We start from the raw sequence: 16,816 nt of genomic DNA, 5'->3' as shown, positions 1-16,816 counted from the left end.
TTTGACTTGTAAGTTCTTTGCATTAATATATACATATATCAGAGAAGGAAAGAGTTTATATTATCCAACTTTAGAGTACATATCGAGTCAACAATCACTTTAGTGTTGAAAATCAAAGCACTTGCATTGAATCGAAAATGATTAAATCTAAATAAAATTTGATAATATAGTAATTTTAGTATCCATTCCTATTTAAATTGTATACTCATATGAGTAAAATGTTGACAGTATTTTAAAAAATTAAAAAAATGATTTGGTTTATAAATTAGGGCTCGACTAGTAATTCCCACATGGCCAATTAGAGAGTTCAATGAACCAAAAGCAAAATATAGAAATGTTTGAAACAAAATTATGGGATTTTTTTTGTCTTACTAAATTTTATATTAGTTTCACCATTATTATGCTACAAATATCGAAGTTATATTGCGAAATCCCTACAGTCTGCCAAAAGACATTTGGGAATTGCGATTTCAAGTTGCTTCACCAACCATCGCCATCAACAACGCACACTGCCTTGTAATTATCTCAAACTTTAAGCCCACTTTCTCACCCATTTTTCTATAAAACCTTCCACCCTTCAAAACCATCAATCCCTCCTTCCACAAGTCCAAAGCAAAGTCAAGCCCGAACAAGCAGAGACTGACTTTGTTTTTTGGTTTTTTTTTATATTTGAGATCTTAATTTTCCCGGGAAAATGTCGGCGGGGCTTGGAAAATGCGGTAAAATCCGCCACATTGTGAGGCTTCGCCAAATGTTGCGGCGGTGGAGGAACAACTCCCGCATGTCGGCCAGCCGCATCCCATCCGATGTTCCGGCGGGGCACGTTGCGGTTTGCGTTGGGACGAGCTGCAGAAGATTCGTGGTGCGCGCCACGTACCTCAACCATCCCATCTTTAAGAAACTCCTTATCCAAGCCGAGGAAGAGTACGGCTTCACTAACCAAGGCCCATTGGCGATCCCCTGCGACGAGTCAGTTTTCGAAGAAGTGATCCGATTTATTTCTCGCTCGGAGTCGGGTCACTTCGGTATGTTCGTGAACACCGAGGACTTTAAAGTGAAGTGTCACGTGGGAAGGAGTAAGCCTGATTTGTGGACAGAATCGCGACCTTTACTTCATGGGTTTAAAGAAGTAGTGGGAAGAGAAAGACAACGGTTTTGATTCTATCTCGGGATTTTGGACTCGGCTCCTGGATAACTCGAGTCAACAGCTAGTTACGGACTACTGAAATAAGTGAGCCGGCCGAGCTGAGGAGTTGGCAACTAAATATACCATATAAGTTGATGAGGGATGGTAGTTTTAAAATTGCATGTAATTGGTTAAATTTGGGGGGTGGTAAAGGAAAATAGCTCCGGAGAACGTGTGGAGATGGCAGAAAAGGCGGGTGAGTTATCGCCGAGTCGTCCCGGTTCAAATCGTAATGGAATTGGAGGCAAAAGAAAAAGGTGAAGACGTTGTGACAGTTGTAGAAGGAAAAAGAAGATGATTGTTAAACAAAAAACACTGCTGTACATTCTGTAATTTATTGATTGATGAAGTCAAATATTGTAGTGGTATTCCGTCAATTATGTATCTTTTTTTTTCCATATTAAACTTTTCTATTTTATGTTTTGACTTTTAAAATAATAACAATTAAGGAACCAGTTACACATGAAAAACTTGTCCCTTCTCATAACTCATCATCGCTTTATCTCTGTTTTCAGCTCCTTTCCGTCTTATCCTTTTCAATTCCAGAAATTAAGCAGTAGATACTGTTTGTGCTGTGAAGTTTTCCTTTACCATTTTCTTTTTGGGTAAATTATAAAAATAGTTACTTTTGTTTGTCTCCGATTACATTTTAGTCACTTAATTAGTTATTGTTTTGTTATGAAGTGGTCATTCTACCGTTACCTCCCTAACGGCGGTCCTACATGGCAGTCCATACGTGACGGTCCAAATTAAATTTATTTAATTAAAAACATGTTTTCATCCCAACAACTTGACATCCAAGTTGGCATGTAAAACCCATTTGGACTGCCACGTAGGACTACTGTTAGGGAAGTAACGGAGTTTAACAGTAAATTGAACACTTTGTAACAAAACGATAACGTAAATAACTAAAAGGTAATATGAAGCAAACAAAAGTGACTATTTTTATAGTTTGCCCTTTCTTTTTTAGAATTTTTATTTTGGCATTTTTAGCTTTTGAATCTTCAAATATCCAAGTTGGAATCTCATAAATTATGATGTGTTAATTTTAATTAAGGGTCGAATTTAAATTTTAAAAATGAATTGAAATATGAAAAATATTTTTGTACAATACTTAAAACTTTTAAATAAAAAATAAATAAAGGACACTTAAAAACGCTGTAACCAATGCCAATAACAATAATACTCAATCCGCTTGATTAGGAGAAGTTGAAACAGCCGACTAAGACAGTATTTATCATTCTATTAAAACAAATGGTGAGCAGGATGATAGTGTGGAAGGTTCGTAATTCTGCCGGCAGCCAACAAGCTTCAAGTTTACTGATCACCCAATAATGGGCAAGCAAATGATGGGTGTTTGAGTTGATAATTATGATAGTTTTGACTGATTGGTAGCCCTAGATTTTAGCCATGTTCTGAAAATCAGATTAAATTACCCCTTCAATTCCAATGATATATTAATTTGAAATAAAATAAAATAAAATTAGTAGAGAGCTAGATTAAATTAAAATTTGATGATGATTGAATTTTAATATAAAAGAAAATTAATGCAATGCAATCAATCATTATTCCTACTCCAAAGCACAAGTAAAAGCTCATCGCCAGGTGTATGTTGAATTTTGACCTTACGAGTTAATTAATTCCAAAGGGTCGTTTGCACTATACCATTGACCTTTCCCCTAATTACCTCCTATCCCAGTTAAACCTACACATGTACGTCATGAACCAGATAGAAAAAAAAAACTCAGTGTCAGCTTATAATGGGTGAAGCCCTGATGAACCCATCGCATTGATGTTAGATGGTGAGGGGGAGACTCAAGAGGCACTAAAGACGAGCTGCGTTGTTTAAAATCTTGCTCTATATATATATATATCGACCCACCGCATACAACAAAAGACAATCCCTGTTGAAAATGACTAAGAAGTTTAATTAGTACTTGAAAGTAATCTTTAGGAGACGAAAACATGTGAAGATTTCGAGTGTTGTGTGTTGCCAAAGCTGGGAAAAGAGAAAAATGGAGGTCGTAATCAAGGACACTATTATTAAAAAGGGTGGTCGGAAGGAATCGTAGAGTAATAGGAATAGGGAATAAAAGGAAGGCAGTGTAGAAGATGCAGACGTAGTGGAGCACTATCCCATAACTTTCTCGGGGGAAAAAGAGGGTGGCTTTTCACTATGGGATCAGGTTAGGCAGCCCTAGTTTTGCCTTTTTCTATTATTTCTATCTATTTAATTTGTAAAAGCTTGGACGGTATAGTTTGATTTGTGGGTTGATCTTTTAGTCGCTTCAAGTGCTGTCACTCCTATGCCTGCCTCTAATATTACTTTCAATTTTTTAAAAAATTGGGTATAACAATGCCTATTTTTATTTTTTAAAGAAAAATATAGTGTACTTAAATTCACATCTTTCTAATCGATACATCACAATTTAAACTTTTTTTTATCTTAATATTGTAAATATTTAATGTGCTATTATGGTTAATTAGTTTCAAATCATATGTTTTATTGTCTATGTTATTCATAAACACACATTTATGTTCTAAATTCATGGTTTTCACATATAAAATGATATTAAATTCCGTGTGTAATTTGTCCCAACAGAGAAAGAAAATTCCCGGACTAAAACCTATGATTATTCGCTTCATTCAGGGTCAAAACGTGGTATTTGCATTTTACATGAATTGCTTTTAGATTATTCATTGTATGGAATCCAAGATGCCCAAACTTAAATTCCATCCCAGTTCCCCATTCGAGTTCCTATCATGAATCCAAAAGCAAGAGCCCATTATCATATGTCCGCCTAATAACACTCTTTTTTTATCTGTAAACAGAAAAGCCTATTTCCTTGAAACTAGGCCCAAAAGCTGGCTATTCGAACAACACAACTGGACTAATTAAAACAAGATCAAGAAAAGGAAAGAGTTCATTGTTAAACTGAAACCAACCTAAACATTAAACAATGTAGTAATATATAGGAGAAAGGACAAGAATTGTAATCACAACAGCCGGTTGTTGGATTCAACTAAAGAGAGCTTTAATCTAAATCTTGAATCTCACACTGTGGCTACTTATTAGTGGCACGTTCGGCAAAATAAAATAAAGGACCAAATCTCTAGCGGCTGACATTATTATAAACTCATGCCATTGTGTTGTAGCGATGGGCCTAAGCAAATTATGGGAAGTTTATTGAAGAGATGGATGATTAATGTTTTATCATTTCATAATATTGGGTCCCTCGCCAACCAAAGCCCCGAAGGATGGTAATTTTGTTATGTTGCTTCCTTCGTTTCCTTGCTTTAAATTATTCATTCATTTTGTCTTTTAGTCTAAATCAATAACTTTTCATCATATTTATTCTTTTTAACTTTTCAACCTATAAATAAGAGAATAATGCACTTCAATGCACTCGAACCCACGTCCTCCTACATTGACAACAAAGACTCAATCGGTCAATTTAAAATTATTAATTTCATTAATTGTTAAATATATTTTAAGAAAATAATTTCTTTAATCATGATTTCCCATTATGAATATCATCTTTCAATGTGAATATCGATATATCACTTTTTAAACTTTTGCACCTAAAGCGAAGAATGATGTTCAAAGCATTATTATTATTAAACATTTCAAAGTTGTCGATAGGCAGTTCAGCGTGGCTTGAGGCTTTGTAGTGTTGATGGCTCGGTTTTAATTTTATCCTTTGTAAATGTTATATGGGTTTTGTTTAGAGTTATTTTAATTTAGTTTTGGATATATTTTAATTTTGAGTCTGCTGTAGTTTATATTGAATTATTTTTTGTTTTTATTATCTGTGATTATAATTATAAATTACTTGAAAAATTAAGTAGGTTTGAATTTAATTTAGATTTGGTTTTATATAAATTTACATGTATTGTAGTTTCTTAAAGAAGCATGTTGTTTTGGAAGATGATTGATGGCTATCATATTGTTGTAAATGTTTGTAATGTTAAATAACTTTTCTCATCCGTCCAAGACATTTAATTTCATCAATGTGTAATTAAAGATAGGCATTAAAATTAAGAAATAAAGGGAATAGAGAGAAATCATGTACCCACAAAAGAATAGAAGAGAGTTTAAAATTTTTTGGTTAATTTCCAAAAGATGTTGGATTTCATTTGTATGAGTAAAATTAAAGTAAGATGTGTCTATGCCATCATTGGATATGAAAGTTCATTTATCAATTTAAGCAATCTTTTTTTACTATTTCTTGCATCCATAAAGCATAATTGAATGGAAATCATCCGTTTTGCAATCCAAATGGTAAGAAATTAATTTTAAAAAAAGAAAGGATAATTGATAGCCCTAAACAAGAAACAGGAAAGACAATATAGTAATTGGCTTTAATTGATAATAATATGGGTGACCCACCTCTATAATTTGCTTTCATATTCTGCTGAAAGGGAAAAATGAGCGCAGCTCACTGTGGGATGGCTCATATGTGAATGACAGAGTAAAAGTGAATCGATGAGTAGGAAAACCTCTTCTCACCCACTGCTTACGGATTTTGTGTTGCGGCATCGTTCTTGTTTCCGAAAACTCACGGACAACCTTTTTGTCTTTCTGTTTATTTTGTTCTTATTACCCAGAAAAATAAACAAATAAATAAACTGAAAATCCAATTCCATGTCGTAAAGTGTTATCTTCCATTATTTTTTTGTACTAAAATAAAACGTCATTTTCCCCTCTGACAAAAATAAATAATATCCAATCTAAGATTATGTTTCGTAGTAGGATTGCGAAAATGTAATATTATGGGTAATGTATTATATTAATTTTTTATTAATTTAGCTAGATTATAATATTCATGTCTATGGTTGACAAAATGTAAGATTACCTTAAAAATATATTTTATTAAATTGTCTTTTTTTTATAAGTTTAGTTCCTTTAATTTTTTAATCACAATTTCCATAAAATTATGATAGATTATTACAGCTCTTACTTTTTATTAGAATTTATATATTAATAAGTAAATATCTGAAGTTGAAATAAATTTATAAATAATAATTTTAATAATTCATTAAAACTTATTGCATTATCAACCATAATTAATATACAAAAAATTTATTAGAGTAAGTATAATAATTATAATGTTAAAATATGGCATTTACAGTTTTACTATTAAAGGAAATTATTTTTAATTAGTCTTAAATTTTATTGGAGAAAAAGTCGAGATTGATTGAAATAACAAAATAAAACATAAATCGGTCCAAAATTTAAGATTATGCAGCATAATCTAATATTACCTAAAATATAATATTATATTCTATATTATAACATCTTGACATTATTTAGAAATAAAAGATTTCAAGATGAGTGAAATGTTAAGAATCTAAACAATATAATCTTATTTTGAAATACAACATTACGGGTCGTAATATAGCATTCCACAAACCAAACCCGCGGAATGGCGGACAAATTTATGTATGTAGATGTAGGTAAGTTGGAGAAATAATAAGCAAGTGAAAACGGAATCCGAAGAGAAATTAAGCCCGTTTTACTTTTGAGGCACGGAGATAGGGGTGTCAAATATCTGATGTGGAAAGTTGTGGGGTGAGGGTCCCCCCCCTCCCCTACTCCAGTGGTATGTTTTTCTTCATCTTATTCCTTCACATTCTCTCGCACCAAAAAAGCAAAAGGGTTTGAAATATTCCCACCTACTTTTTAGTTTTTCATTGCATAGCATACCATCTCATTTTATTTGGCTTATCACCCTATATGAAGTAAATGAATTCCACAAGCAAATTTCTTTTATTTTTACTGTAATAAAATAATAATTAAAGAATATATTTAGTCTCATTTTAAAATTAGTTTTTATTCTACTAATAGAATAATTATCTATTTTATTAATGGGTAAATTATCTGAGATAATCACTCAATTATTAAAATTTCATTTTAGGTAGACAAAACAAAAGTTGGTAATTTAAACATTCACTTTATGTAGTTCGATCCTTTTAATCACTCCCGTTAAAATCACAAAATATAAGTTGATGTGATAGTTTAAAAATTTTATAATAATAAATTTAGCCTCAACTCTTACATATTATATCAATTTAGTCACAGTTTTAAAAGTTAACCTTCAAAATTTACAAATAATCTCAATTTGATCCTAATTCTAAAAATTCAAACAAATATAATAATAAATTAAAAAAATTTAAAATATATATATTGGGGTATTAGTTTGTTTAAATGAAAATCCAAAAGTTAGCTAGTTATTTCAATGACACGTATTTAATAATAATAATAAAAAGGCTATCTTATTGCTGGCTGACTTGAAATTATCTCAGAATTGATTAAGAGTTAAGAGGTGAACAGCTCATGTTTCTGTTTCAAGAGAGTTTGAAAGTAGAAGAAGTATTAAATTAAAGCTCCCTCACATTGGTTAATCCTTACACTAATTCTCTCTTTTGTGTGCATGATGCACTGGCATTTTGTCTAACCTCATATGACAACCACGACATGGACGTGGTTTCTTTTATCAACATGTATTCAATATTTTTATACTTTACTGTTAAATCAAAACGATGATGAAAAAAAAAACCAAAATCATATATAATACATATTTCAAAAAGAAAAGTAAGGTGAAAAAAGCAAAGGCAAAAATGTTAAAAACAAGAGAGAGAGGCGTGAAATAGAACAAATCTGTGTCTGCGCAGTGACCCGTTACAGGAATTAAGGGTAGAGCAGCCGGGTAATAAGAAATGTGGTTGCATTCATTAACACGTGTTGCCAGAACTGTTATGGTTCCTCTAATTTCCTCGTGGTTCCCACGTGATAAAGAATTATGACAATAGAGAAACGTGTGGGCAGTGGGGGCCACATGTCTTTTCTTAATATTCTTCTTCTTTTTTACATGTTCTTTCGAACTGTATCCCCTCGGATACCGTTGGAAACCTGTTGTGTTGCTCTGCTCTCATCTCCACCACGAAACCGAAGATCTATGGCGGGCGACATTTCACTCACTTTTATTTTCAAACGCGCTTCGATTCGCCTTTAGGATCGCACTTGCGCTGTCATTGGCGCTCACATGCCATCTCTCTCCCAACTTTGCCCAATTTACTTTAAGCCGCCATTACATGTTCATCACTAAGGACTAAGGAGGTAGTGTTTGAGCGCTAAATTTTATTAAATAAAATACTTTACTCTCCCGTTTCGCTTTTGACATATTATCACTTATATAAATTAATTTATTTTTTTAAATATCAATTTTTATGTTAGATATAAATGGTTTATTATGTTTTCGATATTATATTTAAATTTAATATTTAGTATCTATATTTTAATTTAAGATAATTTGGTTTTTCTATAAAATATCATTAATTAATCGGAATAGTTGACATCCTTAATTATTTAGGTTAAAATGTTGAGTTCAATTTTTTTAAAATATCTATTCAACTTATAATGTTAAATCATTTTTTTTTGTGTTAAAGGTGTTTTCAAGAGAAATTAACACCATCATTTTAACTAACTAATAACATTATTAAAATAATATAGAGACTAAATTATGATAGAAATTGAAGTGAAAAGATTAATTTAAGATTTAAGCATAATAGAGGGATACAAAAAGAGATTTTACCATTTTCTTATAACGCAAAAGAAATAAAGAAAGAAAATAGAGGGCAGCATGTGTTAAAAAAAAAAAGCCCTTTTGGATATTTTTATGTATTGTAGAGGGTTTTTTGGTGAAGAGAGAAAGTGTTGCTGATAAAAGTAAATGAGATGTATTGGAAAAAAGAGGAAACAAAGGCTCAAGCAGATACGATGACACTAAGCACAACGACACTAAGCACCTATCGAATAATAATATAGCTATGATGAGTAAGGAATATCGTATCTACGAAGACTAAAAGTACTAATAATTATTGTTTTTCTATTATTTAGCCGATAAATTGGGATGATTGTTTCTAATCTAAAATTAACTAAACTAATTACTAAGAACACAATAGAGACTGAATTAAGAAAAATAATTGAATAAAACCAATGAGATAGACAATACCTAGGAAAGAATCCACCTAGGCTTCACCTATTATTCTGAATCTGAATTAAATGATTTGTTCACTTGTGCCTTGATCTGTAGAAATCTCTAAATTATGTTAATATCTCTTTCGAGAGTAAGAACAACTGACTCTAGGTTGATTAATTGAAATCTCTTTCTAATTAAAACCCTTATTGTCACATTAACTCGATCTATGGATTCCCCTATTAGATTTGACTCTAATCCGATAGATTTATGTCGTCCTATTTCTAGGATTGCATGCAACTCCACTCAATTATGCTAGATCCATTCTTAAACAGATACTCTTGCTCCACTGAAATGAGCACATTAAACTTGAATCAATATCTCAGAAATATTAAAACAAGAAATAAGCATACATAATTGAGAACAAGAATCAAATATTTATTATGTAATTCAGAAATCAAATAATAAGATTCATCTTAGGTTTCATCTTCCCTAGGTATCTAGGGAATTTAGTTCATAATCTGGAATAAAACCATATCAAAGTTAGGATAACAACAAGACATAAAGAAACCCAATAAAACTTCTGTGGAAATTGAATGGAGATCTTCAATCTTGAAGGAGATCCACTTCTGAATTGAATCCGGTGGCATTCTTCGAGTCTTTTCTTTGTTCTTCTCTGCGTGCTACCCTTAAGTCTTCTTTTAATTGTTATTTATAGCCTTTAGAATGCTCAGAAAGCCTAAAAATTGGGTTTTTTCCGCGTGTTTGGGAAACAGGGTGCAAAATTGACACAGGCTGGCACATGAGCGTGTGGCTAGCCCGTGTGGGTCTTGGAAACAGCTCTATTCGTTCGATTTTGGCTCGTTTTTCACTCCTTTTGCTCCAAAATGCTCATTGAAGTATAGAAACATGAATTTAAAGGATTAGGAGTATCAAATTCACTAATTTACATAATAAATCATCTAAAAATGCATCAAGAATGAGATTAAAAATATGTTACTTTTATGGCTTATCAGCTATTCTCAAACAACGGTTATTCTAAACAACAACTATTTGGAATAATAATTGTTCTTCTGAAAAAATATTTCAATGAAACAATGTTGCTACTTATTTCGAGCTTAATATTTAAAGACATCAAGAGTCATTACTTTCAAGGTTGTATGTGTGAGTACTTTTAGATATATGTTTTAATAGGAGATATATCACAACATTTTTAATAAAAGAAATAGGAAATAACTTACATAAGAATGATCCTAAAACTAAGGTTTTAGGCACCAATAAAATTTTGCCACATCATCAAAATTTAAAGACATGAAATTATTATATATTCATCCATAGAGAAATTATTTTATAGACCCTTCCAACCATATTATTCATGGTTCATTCTCAATTATTTAATTACATTTCAACAATTTTTTTCATGTCATTAACAGATGGTTTTGATAATTTTTTTTTACCTTGAACCCCAAACCCAAAATCCTGAATCTAGAATCCCGAACCACGAACCCGTAACCCCAGACTCTTGAACCTTGAACTCGAATCCTAAATCCTAAACTTATAACCCCAAACCCTTAAACCTTAAACTCGGACCATAAACCTCAAATTATTAAACATTGAACTTAAACCTAAACCTCGAACCTCAAATTCAAACCTAAAACTTTAAATCCTAAATCCAAACCCTGAACCTCGGGGTTCGAGGTTCTGAGTTCAAGGTAAAATAATTACCAAAATTATGTGTCAATGACATGGAAAAAATTGCACAAAAATAAAAAATATTAATTTATGGAAAAAATATTCAAATTTGTAAAAGAAGAAAATACATTTGTTATTTTAAGTAATTTAATTAAAGTTAAATTAAGTTTGAGAAGATATTAGATATAGATGAGTGTATAATAATACTTTGTTATCTTTAAAATTTAATGGTGTGACGCTATTTTATTGGTGCCTAAAAACTATACTTTTTAGGATGATCTTAATATAATTTATTCCAAAAGAAATAATTACTTTAGTAATTTCACAAAATACCTAACATAAATTAAAAATTATAATTTTAAAATAAATCACATAGTAGAAAACCAGTTGCTAATAATAATTATTTCTTTCATATATAGTTGTTTTATCAAACATTATTATTTAATAAGTATGTTTTGCATCAAAGATTATTTTTTAGTTGGAAGTGAAAGTGATAAATTTTAATATTTTTATAAAATACGATCTCCGCTAGTTTAATTAGCTGAACTTATGCTTACCCCAAAAAGTAGCTGAAGTTATAAGTTAAATAAGCTGGGTGGAAAAGAGGCTCTATATAATAAATTCCTATTTCACCATTCCACCTTTCACTCTCCTATATACTAAGTTAAAATGTATATTTTAATTAAAAATTAATTAAGTTATATGATATTTAAATAATATATACTATAATAATATGAATTTATAAAAAGAAAATAAAATATTCATATTCAAATTAAAGTTTTTTTGACATATGATATTTTTTATTTGAAGCAATTATTTACTTTTTTATTACGTGCTTTTTAAATTTTTTTAAAAGTTGTTTAATGCCTTTTTGTTTAATTTTTTTTATAATAATTCTATCCACCACCACTGAAGTAAAAAAATTCCACAAGCGAATTTAGGATGGTGCCAAGTGCCCTTTTCAATTATTTAATTATTATTTTATGTGAAATTATTTGGTACGCTACTAGTAGAGTTGTTAGACTCCACAAACAAGATTAAGAGGTTGATAAGTGTTATATGAATGTGCAGTAAAATATTTAAAAAAACACATGTCAATTTTTTAAGCATGTTTGTGGAATAAAAAAAATACAACATCAATGTACTAAATACTCATCCTTATTTTATTACACCCTAAAAACAAATGACATATCCTAGACTCGCTTGTGGAGTTTTTTTTTACTCCAATGACAATGTATAAATTAATTTAACAATATATAAAATAAATAACTTGTAAGAAATTATTAATAATATTTTAAAATTATAATATATTAATATTAATATTCAATTTATGATAAAATTTTGTATGATTATAATATTAAACATTTTAAAAATAAAATAACAATAAAATAATTTATTATAGATTAGTTAAATTTTTTAAAATTAATTACATTAAATTTAAATTTATTAATAATTTAAAAAAGTAAAATTATAAACAAAACTAACGTTATAACAATATTATAAATTTAATATATAGAGTTTTTAACTAAAAAAGTTATTGCTCCAGGTCATTTGTATTTATGGATGAAATAAATTTATCATGTACCTTGTTTTTTATCTCAAAAAATGTAATTTTATTACTTCATAATTATTGTTCCAAAACTAACAAATGGCTCCAAATTTGTGTTAACTACTCAGTTGTGCCTTATTTTTAACTAAAAATAGTGTTCTTATTTGCTGTAGAGTTAAGTTTAAAGGTGAAATACTTCTTAGTAAAGAAACATATAACATGTAATAGAACTCGGGTTGAGGCGGGACTTCCTTTTATTCTAATTAAGTCCCGGTTGGGTTAAGATACCCAACCTTCGTGCTGGGGCGAGACTTGGTCCTACCCTCTTATCATTATTTTTTTGGCATAAAAATAAGTTTAGCCCTCAATTTATATTAATTTTTTGAGCTAAATTTGATAGTTGATATTAAAAAAAATCAAATAAATTTTTAAAAAAAAGTTGTGTGCAATTCACGTGAATTACTATGCAATTTGTCATGTTTAAAAATTAACATTTTAATTAATAATTTCGTTTAAAAATAACAATTAAACTTTTTCTTTTAAAATATTCGTAATCAAATTCAACTCGTTAAAAAAGTTGAGAAGCAATTTTAGTTGAAGAAAAATGAAAAAGCAAACGTTGAGTGCACCTTATTTTTTAAAATATATTAAAAAGTAACATAATCATACTTGTAATTTAGTCTTTTGCATTTGCTTTAGCTTTGGAATGTACAAGACGTAAAGAAATTAAAGAAGAGGTAAATACTTAATTATAGAAAACGACCCATAATTATATCCCTTCCTCACAATCTAATATTCGTATTGTTTTGTTGCCTGAAATAAAACATATTCTCTCCTTTCCATGATTCCTTTACTCTTTCATTTCCTTCCCCTATTTGTGAAATAGTTAATCATGCGTGTTTAGCTGCACAGCTCGCTTCATTAATAACTACATTTTCTATTCTCTATAATTTCATGTTGCTTAGTTTTTTTTTGGGGGGGGGGGGGGAATGAAAATGATGTCTCAACCATCTCCCATGTTGTGAATCTTTATTTCTTGGAGCATAATTTATGACAAATAAAGCCTGTAAAACACCGCCGCGGGGTTGAAAACTAAGAAGCCATTCGGAAAAAACACAGTTTGCTTATGATGCATTCCAAGAAAATTGTTGGCCATAGCTTTGAAAATCTTGCTCCGTTTCCAAGTAACATCAACTTTTTTCTTTTAAGGGCATTAAGAGGTCAAATATGTTTCTAGGTTTAAAAGGACAAACGAATATGCAGATTGATTTGTGTGAGTAGGTGTTGAAATAATGCATTAATCAAATAAGTTAAATATTCAGAACAGTGCAAAATCCAATGATTAGATGAAAGTATTTACTTGAACTCGATTCGATTAAATTATGCTTTTGTATTTTTGTTAAGATATTATTACGAGATATTATCTTTTAAGAATATCTAATATTAGAAAAATGCATTCATTTTAACAATAATGCATCATTACATAGTCATTGTCTAATACAATCTAGTGGATTAGTTCACTTAATATTACTGTAACTCCATCTTATCCCTCTCACCAACTATTACTTAGTGTTATGCAGGGTATGTTTCAATCTTTCTTTCTACTTACCCCATTTCGCTTATTTATAATACCTTTTTCTTATTATTTTAAAGTATAAAAACTAAAAAATTTAAAATTTCCGAAAATAATAGAAAAGGAAAAGGTAGCCCCTAGCTACGCCCCGGAGAGTACATCATCGCAAGGAAGCCTTGATAAGTTAATAGCATGCCGAACACATTAAACCATTTGTTGAAGCAGCCCCTTTACAGATGGAATAATATATAGTTTTTTTGTTGTTACAATAATGGAAGTCGAGAAAGCCAAAGGATATTAAATATGTGACGACTTCCATCATTTCTAGCTACCCTTTAATTTGGAGTCAGCTAGAATAATAATAAAAAAGGCCCCATTGCGTATGTAGAGACTGACATATTACCATTTACCTTGAAACAAAGCTTTGCTTTTATTTAAAGTTATGGTTAATACAATTTGGCAATAGGAAAAAGTTGGTACGTAATTTTCTCATGAATAGAATTTTGAACGTACATCCAAACATAAAAGAAAGAAAAAAACATGCATGTGACTTCAAGAGCCCTAAGCTTTGCTTTTGATTAAATTTGGTGACGTTAAATATGGTATTTGTGAGTGAGAAATAAGGAGCGAAAGAAGAAAGGAAAGCCCCACCTCATGTCCCTAGTTCCCAGTTGTTGGATACGGTTTTTTACGTTTACAAGTCAAGGGAGTTTATGGCAGGGCTAACCAGGTCCACCTCTTCCTTTTTTGTCCCTTTTATCTTTTAATCTCCCACCTCCTTTTCTTTCTTCATCAACGTAGCTTTTTTTTTCCCTTAGGGTAAAACCTCATCATTCATTACCAATTTAATCTTCGTTCCCAATTTATATTCATGACAAACAAGAGTTTTATTTTTTCCAATATTGAAATTCTTAACTTAATTATTTTTATAATTAATTTTTTAATCCAACATATATTGTTATATCCCTACACCTCTCAGACACGTAGCACCCTGAGAAACTATTTGAGAGGCATTTGTGGATGGCTCTTCGCCTCGCACCGCCCAACTGGTCACAATAACGTGGCCAACCAGCCACACGCCTCATCCCCATAAGACCACCCACTTTTTAGTGGGAATGCACTCACCACCAAGAGAGGACCATTGAGGCATGACAATCTCATACTACCTCAACAAAAGGAATGTTAGAGTAATACCACGCTTAATGACAATCGACTTGCCACTTGGCCGACCACATCGGCAAGCCACCACCCGTATTATCGGTGACATGACACTACTAGACACGGGGCCTTCCCCCTATAAGTACCTTGAGGAACGATGAAGAAGGGATCTTTTTCTCGTCTAGCAACCTTAAGCCTTTATCCTCAGCACTCCATCTCCCTTACCTCTCCAACTACCTTTGCCTTACTCTCTTACTCTAACTTTCCGCCAACCTAGGTGAATCGGCCTCCTTGTCGCAACCACCTTCTCCTACTTCCTCCATTGTTGAACACTTGTATCAACTCATATAAAAACTTAATTATAGTCGTAAATTTTCTTATATTAGTTATCCATTAGCGTAGTTATCTTGTAGGTGAAAGTATAAGTAAATAATGGGGAGTAAATCATTTACACTAGTGTAAATTTTAAGTGATTTTACATTATTTCGTAATTTTTTATACCATTAATATTTTAACAATTTAATTATCATATTTGATGCTCCATTCACATAGATTATGCATGTCAAGTTTGACATAGATTCAAATTCTATAACTATTCGTTTTATGTAAAAAAAACCTTTCATTTGTTAAATATATATTAATATAGACAATATTTTATATTGATATAATAAATATATCTGATTGATTAAAAAAATTACATGCATACCAAGTACAAATATCTTAATAAATTCAATTGTTAAATCGTTAAAATATTTTTTTGTATAAAAAGTAATAAAAAAGATATAAATCCACTTAACTTTTAAACCAAACTAATGTAAGTAGATACCTCCCTTTAAATTAAAATTAAACCCAAATAAATACAATTAAAAAAAAAGTCAAGGCCTACCTGAGACAAATTTCTAATTCTAGGAGAAAAATGGATGGAGAAACACAACCGCCACCGATACAAGCCTCTTGTCATGGGCTCTAGCTAAATTGGTGCGTTGTAATCGCCCGCAACAATTGTGATCATCCAGGAAATTCATAAAGCCGATAATACGTTAAACCTGTTGACATTAGACGTCGACAAAAGGAGTTGGCTTGGAGTTGAAAAATGGAGTCACCACGGGGTCTATATTTCTAGGCAAAGTTAACCCACATTGATAGTGTACCCCTACCAAAGATTAGGGGTCAGCCTATATCCCAAACTAACAATAATTCACATAGTGTATGACAAACAAGCACCCATAATTTGTTTATATAATATATTTGTTATATGGGCTAATTTGTGTATGATGAAATCAAACAGCAACACTAAATTACGTGTTCCAAGCGCAGACAAAGCGAAATATTAGAGGTGATGCATGACAGCAAATGCAGCGGCGGAGCATGGTAACAGACCCGTATAGAATTAAACCTTATGAGCTGTAGTGACGGTGGTCCATAGTAACACATACAAAACACAAAAACACAAAAACATTACTTTCCAAACATCGCATACAGCTAAGCTGTTGCTTCTACCAAAAGAATACAGACTCCTTTGTCATTATTTATTTTCCGTATGGGTAACTTGGTCTAATCACTTTTTAACTTTTTTGGTCCCAAATTATCACAACCATAATCTAAAAGATATTTATCATGATTATAATTAGATTTAATTAACATAAAATGGGTTTGAAAATCCCGGTGATTTCAATCTC

General features: G+C 30.9%; 1 protein-coding gene across 1 annotated transcript; it reads left to right on the top strand.

Annotated features, from left to right (window-relative positions):
• Positions 1 to 469: 469 nt before the first annotated feature.
• LOC105771224 (indole-3-acetic acid-induced protein ARG7) lies at positions 470 to 1,656 on the top strand. Its single transcript, XM_012592634.2, has one exon. The coding sequence runs from the start codon at positions 695 to 697 to the stop codon at positions 1,157 to 1,159; it is 465 nt and encodes a 154-aa protein (XP_012448088.1). The 5' UTR covers positions 470 to 694; the 3' UTR covers positions 1,160 to 1,656.
• Positions 1,657 to 16,816: the final 15,160 nt, after the last annotated feature.

Source organism: Gossypium raimondii, chromosome 5, assembly GCF_025698545.1.
Source record: "Gossypium raimondii isolate GPD5lz chromosome 5, ASM2569854v1, whole genome shotgun sequence".
Lineage (NCBI taxonomy): Eukaryota > Viridiplantae > Streptophyta > Magnoliopsida > Malvales > Malvaceae > Gossypium > Gossypium raimondii.
Note: the sequence above shows the minus strand (reverse complement) of the source record. Positions and strands in the feature narration are given on the sequence as shown.

Bases quoted from the DNA above. Each gene is read 5' to 3' on its own strand.
- LOC105771224 (XM_012592634.2), top strand. From the start codon at position 695: ATGTCGGCGGGGCTTGGAAAATGCGGTAAAATCCGCCACATTGTGAGG.